A 9,349-nucleotide genomic window follows, 5' to 3' on the forward strand; every position below is an offset into this window, starting at 1 on the left:
GGGGAACAGCATTCTGCTGGGAGACCACATTTACTCTGTAGGGTTCTTCCAAAGCAGTTCTTGGAGTTGGCCCATAGATCAGAAGCAGTTCTTGGAGTTGGCCCATAGATCTGGATCAGAAGTCTTCTGGATCCAGATCATGTATGTGAACAATGAAACCTTAGTCCTGTCACGGGCAAGAATAAGAACCAAGGACATCACAAAAAGGTCAGCTTTGGGACAAAGGGCTTATGAACATCAAAAATGGCCTCCCGGAACAAATCTTTAATCCACTCTAGTGGGTAAATATTTGATCAAGTCATTTTCAAGAAAAGGTGAATTTCCTTGTTTGCCAAGGACAGTGTCCTTGGTTTCCTTCTGTCTGCCAGGATTAAGGATCTTTGGAACTAGTTTCCCCACCCAGTTCATTTGATCGCTATATAATCAGAACTTGAGGAATCCAGTGCACACAGCTGGAACCCATCTCCAGGAACAAAGAGCTGGAAACCATCTTCAGTTGGAGGGACTCTTCCAGATTTTTGTAAGATTCTTACCCCTGGGTAATCTATCGCTGTATTTTTTAAATATATACATTTTTTTAGCCATTTAGCTATTTCAATGAAAGAATTTTTCCCCCTGTAAAGCCTATGGGCCCAACTTATGAACTAAGAAAAAAATGAACCAGATTCTAAAGTTTAAAATGAAAGCAGATTTCTTTTGATATTGTATTTCTATGTGTGTGAGTGTGTGTGTGTGTGTGTGTGTGTGTGTGTGTGTGTTGTGTGCGCGCTCGCGCGTGTATAAAGGGAGAATACTGAGACTGGGAGCAAGTGGAGGTTTAGGAGGAATTCCCGAATTGTGATAAAATCCACAAAGACCTGGGAAAGCCATTACCTGAAGGGCATCTGGATGGCGCCAGGGAACAGGCATTAAATGTGGCAGAGCAAGAAAATAAACAAAAAGAATGCTTTTAGCTCCATGTTCTTCTAATCACCACTAATTTTTTTACTTAAAAAATGTTTTGATTGCTCTTTAAGAGCCAAGTGGAAAACATCCAGGAAGGTACACTGGCACGTTGAAGGGAAGAAAGAAGGAAAAGAGATAAAGCGAGGAATATGCCTTGAGAGTTATGCTTTCACTTTGTGGGATATTGCCCTAGAATATATAAAAGTGTGAAGCTACATGTATGGAAATTAAAACCATAGTTACTTATCATGGTGTGTAAAGTTGGACGAACCTCTTGAATTCAAAACATTGCCTGTGGAGAGAGGAAGAGAATATGAATTCTTGTGTAGATTAAAGGATTGGTTTGAGACAGATGATAAAGTTAGTCTGAAGAACAGTGGGGACATATTTCATTGACAAAAAGCTGACTGAAACTTATGTGCTTGGCTATGGAAAGCTATGTGTGAATGAGTTTGATGACCAGATGTGAGCCTCTAAACCCTTGGCCTAGGCATATTCACCTCAGCACCACAAACAATCTGTCTCATACTTGTTTTCTCCCAAATTCATTTTATCTCTTTTGGGGAAATTTAGGATTGAATATATGAGTGAGCAAGTTGTGAGTGGGGGAGCAGATATTAGATACTGGTGGCCATGCTGTGTACCATCTGGGCTTTGGTTTCTGGATGTCTTAGGAATTCAAGATTACAATAAGCCTGAGAAAAATTTCGCTAAGTTCTTACAGAATTAATGTGAAAATTCTGCAAGTTAGAAGCAAAGACTTTCCTTTACCTCACCAGGCTGGGATGGGAGGCCTTCAACCTCCAACCAGGAAGTTGCTTTGTAGGATATGAAGCCCCTGTGTGGCATCAGTCTAGGGCCTTAATTAGAGGTGGTCTGTGGACTTGGCTAATATGCTGAGTCTTAAGAAATGATACATTTCAGTGAGTTTGGATCACAGGTCTTCTTATCATCTATTTCTTTCACAAGGTGCCTTATGCTATCTACCAACTAAACTTATACAACCTTGTCTCTGTAATTCCACTAGACTTTTGCTAGTAAAACTGGAAAAGATTCTCTTATGCTTAAAGAGAACCATGGAATTTCAGACTTTACAATTAGCAACTCTCTCATTCTCTAGATAAACAAACTTAAGCCTTGAGAGGAAAATTAAGTCAATCACTAAAAAAAATAATAATACAAAGAACAATATTGAGGCTCTACTGTGAGGCAGGCATTGTGATTTGAGGTGAATAATATGGGCTCTGCCCTCCTGTAGCATATACACCAGTTGGAAACATTGACAAGTAGACGGGTAATTGTTTGCCTGGAATACATGGATTAAGGCTTGGAAATTATACCCAAGAAAATTGGAAATAGGTGTATCTTTATTTTGTACTATCTTTGTGGGCAGAACCTGAACTTTGTAACTTTTGCTTTGACACTTGTATCTAATGGGGTATCCTTGCTCTTAATATTTAAGCATAGAGTGTTTAGACAGAAACTCCAGACAAGCCTGGCAGCTCAGACCCCCTTCTTTGAGCAACAATATCCCCACAACCTGTAGAGTACTGGCACATCTTACAAGTAACCCTGGTCTCACTACCCCATGGAAAACATTGGCAACATTTCTATCCACCACTGCCACCTAATGACTCTTTTGGCTACTACAGCTCTGGTTCTACTTGCTGATTTTGAACTCTGGGTTTCTGGCCCCAGGCAGAGAGGTGTTGACTTGGTGACCCTAAGGTCCTGTTCCATCTTGGGAGCCTGAAATTCTATAATTGCCTTTGACATTAGAAGATGTGGACGAAAGGGCCACATGCTGACCTGACAAGCTCAAGAGAGGCCTGCATGGCAGTCTTGCGAACTCGGAGACCTAAAGTAACCACAAAGGATGGTCTGAAATTAAACTTTAACTAAAAGCAGTTATGGTGGGCAGTTACCTCCTGGGCCAGTATCTTCACTGACAGGGTCAACCTTTACCGTAACTGAGCCTATCTGTCTTTTTGCATCTATGATAACATACCCTTGAAATGTCTGGGTAACTTGTGGCTTCCCTTTATCTGGAGCCCCTGGGGCACAACCAGGTGTGCTGGGTCCCAGGACAGATACCACAAATTCCTTCATCATCATGTTAATTGTTCCTGCACCCACCTAAGTATGTGTCCATCATTTTACTTTTTATCCAATCCCAGGGGTTTCCCTGCTTTGCTTATTCCTCCTCCTTAATCTATCACCAATGAATTTCATGTAACCCACCTATGTTCCTCCTTTGGATTGAAATGTATAAATACAAATGTAACCCCGCCATTTTCCGGAGTACTATCTCAATTCCTTGAGGTTCTGCTTCTCAGCATATGTCGACAGTTTGGCTCAAATAAACTCACAAAAATTCTTTACAGGTTTCAATGTTCTTTTTTTACATTAACAAAAATAATATTTGTCTGTCGAAGAACAAGAGACCTAAATGAATCCAAATCAATAAAACTTTGATTAGGTCTTCCACAAAACTAGAAAAAGAAAACACACCCAGAAGACTAAAAAGCACAATGTAAATGTAAAGGGCTTGGCAACTGGGGAGCATGGCAGGCCAGCAGCTGTGCTGAAGCAGTGGCCGCGTATGAACACTTGTTATTCTTTTAGGGCTGGCTCTTCCCTCTTCAGTCATGAACCACATTTTTGCTCAAGTCCCAAGAGCATGCTTTCACTTGATTCTATAATAAATTATAATTGATGTTCTTAATGGAAATTATCTCAGCTGCTATTTATTTCAGTACTGTGGAATAACCACAATTTTTCTTAGTGTATAATTTGATATTCTTCCATGGTGTGCCAAATTTGTGTAACGTTATTATGAAACAGACAAAATGTATCACTGCTAAATGATGATGAGAAAGAGTATTCACTTTGCTCCCTCTCTCACATGCCTTCTCATGAAATCATCAGAACTGTGGATTTACTGGTCTTTCTAGATTTACAGTCATACCCCAAGGGCTGTTTAGTAATACAACAGGCTTGGTGCTAGAACCTGTGGCATTTTTAAGTATGTAAAAATATTTGACATAAAAAGGTTTATTGATGTACATATAAGAAACGTTCAAAATAAAGATTACTATTTAATTTAATGTACATGAAAATGTACCATTTGTTTTCTTTTAATTCAGGATTTATATGAATCACATCACACTTGAGAATAACTTGAAGGTCAAATTTTTCTTCCATTGTAAAAATTTCTTATTATGTGTGATGATTGCTAAGAAATCATAGCCAATCATAAAGTAAATGAGATGCTCATTCACAAACAATTTGAAAAAGAAAATTATAAAAATCAGATTTAAATTTATAGTGAGAAGTCACTTTTATTATTGGATGTGGGAAAACTGACATATATTTGATATAATGTGGGGGAAGATATGACGGTTTTTATAGGCTCTGCATGTTCTTTAAATTTTTATCCAAAGAACTGAAAATATTGTCAGAAACTACCAAATATTTTTCTGGAAACAACAAATATTTTTAAATTCTCAAATCTTCAGATTTCTTAACACATAAAGTTTTTAAAGTTAATATGAAATTTGTTTTCTATTTTGTTATTATCTATACTTGTTTGATTCTATTTTAATAGCTATCATTGAGATAAAATCATACTCCAGAAAGAAGCATTCTATTTACTTGATCGGTACGTTTGAGTGTATGTGACACACTACCCCTGGGAAGTGAGAGTTCCACAGTTTAGACAGAAAACTCTTGAGAGATGATGGCAGCAATGCTCTTCTCTTTCTTATTCTTTTGTGGAAGATGTTATAAAATCATTACAGCAAACTGTAAAAATAGCTTGATGAAAGTTTTCTTTGTTGTTTTATCACATAGTAACATCATTTGCCTATTGTGTAACAGTGTATGTACATTTATTGGGGAAACTAGAAAATATTCTCTGAGAATAATCCACCTTGATCCTAAGAATAAGCTTGAATTCCTCTTCCTCCAGTCTTCTGTAAAAGTTGACCCAGACCCACTTCCAATCATTGCATCAATTCTTCCATGCTCCTCTCTGTTCTTTTCTAACTAGTATATAATAACTCCACCTTTAGCCACAAACCAACTAATTCTTGGGGAATTGGGTCTGTCTCCCTTCACCTCAGGGCAAAACTGCTCTCAATTGCTCTCCTTACAGCCAGCTGATTTATTAACTTGAATACTTAGAATCTTGTCTTTAACAAACCTCTGACTGACCCTCACCCTGGGCTCAGAAAACCCTCTTTGCTCAGGCCAGTGTGGCTCAGTTGTTTGAGCATCATCCCATGCTCCAATAGGTTGCCAGTTTGATACCTGGTCAGGGCATGTACCCAGGTTCTGGGTTTATTTTCGGTCTTGGTGCATACAGGAGGCAACCAGTAGATGTTTCAGTCTCACATCTCTCTCTCTCTCTCTCTCTCTCTCTCTCTCTCTCTCTCTCTTTCTCTCTGTCTCTCTCTCTCCCCTCCCTTCCTTTCTCTCTAAAATCAATAAAACATATTTCTTTAAAAGTCCATCTTCTTCATCGGCTTCCTATCTTACTGTCTCATCTCAGTGAACTGGAGCTCCTATTCCTTCCCCATGGATGCTACATCTCCTTTTAGGGAGGACTTGGTATGTCTTAATGCTCTCTGTGTGCCAGGACCTAGCACTGTGCCTTGTACCCAGAGGAACTTATGTAATGTTTTTTATTCAATTAATTAATAAATGGATTTAAGATTGTGAATGGATATTGCAATGCTATGACTGATAGAAAGGTAAGTACTCGGAGTCTTAAGGAATATGAAAGAATGCTTGGAGTAGGAAGTTGTGTTCAGGAAACTTAGATTGATTTTCCAAAAGAATGGATTGACAAGAAATGTGAGATTAATGAGGAAGAGAAGAGAAAAGATATAATTTAGGTGACTGCGTATTCTGGACTCATGATGTGCTGTCACTAGCCCAGCAGGCCCTTGTCCTTTTAGTCTCATTTGCCCTTTTAGCCTAATTTGTCCTACCATATATTTTGCCCTGGGCAGGAGTCTTGTTGAAAGAGATGATGATGGGCCTGGGTCTACTGTTGTTGGTCTTCATGCTGGGGCCCTGTCTGACCCCACCGACCCTGGCTCAGGATGATCGCAGGTACAGACACTTCCTGGATCAGCACTATGATGCCAATCCACATGGCCGGAATAACAAATACTGTGATACCATGATGAGGAGACGAGGCTTGACTTCACCCTGCAAAGACACCAACACCTTTATTCATGGCATCAAGAAGAACATTAAGGCTGTCTGTGAAGATGAGAATGGAGTGCCTTATGGGACAAATTTAAGAAGAAGCAAGTCTCCTTTCCAGGTCACTATTTGCAAGCTCAGAGGAGGGTCCAACCGGCCTCCCTGCGAGTACAAAGCCACAGCAGGGTCCAGAGACATTGTTATTGCCTGTGAACGTGGCTTGCCTGTCCACTTTGATGAGTCTTTTTACCGTCCATAGCCAGCAGGCCACTAGCCCAGAGTTGGCTCTGCTCTCTCTTCCTGGCATTTCCCCTACACACTCTAGAACAGGGGTGGCCACATTCATTGCCAGGGGCCCAGAAAATGAGCTGCCTGGATCTTTTGTTTTCTGTTTTACAATATGTTAATAAATAAAAATGTCTCTGAAATCAGTAAGAATCAAAGCCTTCTCATCAATTCTTGGCCTATTGATTTTTCCCATTTTCTCTACTCAGGTGCCCCCAGAAAGGATTGCATGGAATACAAATGCCTTTTTCCCTATCAGTTACTTCCTTCTCAGTCAACAGGGAGGTAGACTTTCCCTTTTTGTGAGTGTAAGGATGTAAATTCATCTTACAGCAGAGCTGGGAAATTCCAGGGCACATGGCTGCTAAGCAGAATTTTCAGGAGGAGCAAATTATTTTTGCTGTCAAATAAGTCAATATTACTTTTACAAATGTTAAACTTTGAGAAATAATGTTTAGAACTAAATACCAACAGATTAATTAAACTTTATCTACCTCTCTCTTAAGGTTTCACAGTTTTAAAGATATATTTCAAATAAAACACAAGGCATATTCATTAATGGATTCAAATCTATCCTCTAAATCCTCTATATGAGGCAAACTCGGATGAATATTTCAGTATCCCATTATTCCAACATACCTAGATCTTTAAATTTTTTTACTATTTAACCCAGCAAACTTCAAAGTTTTAAGGTACTAAAATACTTTGGAAAACTATATTTAGGCATGTATATATATCATTGAAAAAGCTGTATCAAAACCGTTTATTTTAATTACATCTACTTTTTATGTATTAACAACATTGAGATTTTAAGGCCAATTATTTTTACCTAAGACATTTTCTTGGCAGGTTTTGTAATAGGGATGACTCACTGGCTTTCAGTGGCTTTACTATGAAAGTACTATGTTATTTTATTTTCCTTTATAGAAATGGAAGTTTCTCCTCCCCTGCTTGCCTTCACTGCTATTTCTGCACCTTACTGGAGGGTATTTCTACAGAGCTGTTCCACCCAGTGTTATGGGCAAAAATAGAACATTGGGGAGTAGTAATGGTTATGGGAAATATTAATCTGTTAGCCATGATTGCCTAACCAGGACATACCACCTGGCCTGGAATCACATGTCCCCTCCCTCCTTGGAATGCAGTACATTCTTATTCGAGAACTGCCCATTATCATGGAAACATTAACCTTGTTGCCCAAACAATGGAGTCCCAACCCAGACTGCATTGCTTACTTCCCCATGCCCATAATCCCTACTTCCCCATGTGATCTTTGTCCCTATATTCATAAACCAGAGAACCGCAAACTAAAGTCCCCAAAAGATAGAAAGCCAAAATTACATTAGTCACACAGACAGAAATCTCACTAGCTAAGAGTTCCTGGTGACTGATGCCCTGAGAGGGAGAGCAGAAAGAGTACATTCTGACAATCTCTGTCCCATGTTCAGTCTCCACACACATAACTGGGCTTCCCCAAAGCAGGACATGCCCCATCTTTAAACAAATTAAACTAAACAACAAAGAAACACAAAACATCAACAGAAACACTCTTATCCAGGTGCGCACAATGCACTAAAATTTACACCAGAGTGCCCTGCATTAAAAACCACCAAAGCAGAGCAATATCTCCTGTCCCTGGTTCCAGGACTGTCCCTCCCCTGAACCTCAGCATTCTCCCAAATAGTCTATTAGGGGAAGAATTATATCTAGGCCTAGAATTTTTGCTTCCCATCCTCAGAAAGGCCCTTGTGACTCTGTTCCTGCTCAGTCCCCCATATTGGAGATGTCTCGCACTGTGCTCAATCCCCCCATCAGATGTCTCGCACTCCCCGAGATCCATTTTGTCCCTCTCTGGCCATTTCCCTTGTGGGAGAACAGAAGAGCAGATCAGAACTCCACACTTGCTTTATGTGTCAGACATTTCCCAGTCACATATACCCAACCTCCAAGATGGTGTTTCCACCTTGGCTCATGCATGACACTTGCCTGTTTGCTGGGCATGTACCCTCTTTGCATCATTTTCGCCACCTTCCAAAGAAAAACAGTCTCGGACTTACTTATGGTCCCCACAAAGAGACAGGGCCCAGGCAAAGGGCTACCCAAAATTGGGTGGGGTGTGTCTACCCTTCAACCAGGGTCCCTCTCTAGTCTGAGCACAGAAACCCCAGACACGCCCCCAAATTTTGAGAAATGGCTCACCTGTCTAAATTTCAAATGATGGACTGGGAAACAGAAACATGGTGAAAATGAGACTTTTAATAACACTCTCGAGAGCCAGTGACCATCGAACAGCACACAAATGGGGAAGGAAACATAGAGTATTTATTTAGTCCCTCCTTCGGTTCCTCATTGGCTGAGTCCTACGAGGTCACCTGTTTCTTCATACATCGCCTAGGTCAGTGGTTGGCAAACTGCGGCTCGTGAGCCACATGCGGCTCTTGGCCCCTTGAGTGTGGCTCTTCCTAAGCCTTAGGAGTACCCTGATTAAGTTAAAAACAATGTACCTACCTATATAGTTTAAGTTTAAAAAATTTGGCTCTCAAAAGAAATTTCAATCGTTGTACTGTTGATATTTGGCTCTGTTGACTAATGAGTTTGTCGACCACAGGTTTAGGGGAATCTTCTTGGAAAATGTGCTATCAGTCATGTGCACAGCTCTCATACCTTCTCCCCACTGCCCACATTCTGTTTGCTCTAAGGTATTCAGTAACTGCCTGGCCACATGATGTTTCTTTTCTATAAATTTTGAATCAGAGGCATGTTTCTTACACTGAGCACCTACCATATACCTGGCATTATGGTAAGTACTTAACATTGATTTTATCATTTATTTGTCCTAAGATCCCTAAGTGAAAAGTAAGTATTATTATACTCACTTACTTAAGCGTAATAATGTTGAGAGAGG

At 40.0% G+C, this 9,349-nt stretch overlaps 1 protein-coding gene across 1 annotated transcript; it reads left to right on the forward strand.

Annotated features, from left to right (window-relative positions):
- Window positions 1-440: 440 nt before the first annotated feature.
- RAA1 (angiogenin) lies at window positions 441-6,597 on the forward strand. The gene is made up of 2 exons (XM_006087443.3): window positions 441-520; window positions 5,961-6,597. The coding sequence occupies exon 2, from the start codon at window positions 5,978-5,980 to the stop codon at window positions 6,416-6,418; it is 441 nt and encodes a 146-aa protein (XP_006087505.1). The 5' UTR covers window positions 441-520; window positions 5,961-5,977; the 3' UTR covers window positions 6,419-6,597.
- The last annotated feature ends 2,752 nt before the right edge of the window (window positions 6,598-9,349 follow it).

This window comes from Myotis lucifugus, unplaced genomic scaffold (assembly GCF_000147115.1).
Source record: "Myotis lucifugus unplaced genomic scaffold, Myoluc2.0 scaffold_38, whole genome shotgun sequence".
NCBI lineage: Eukaryota > Metazoa > Chordata > Mammalia > Chiroptera > Vespertilionidae > Myotis > Myotis lucifugus.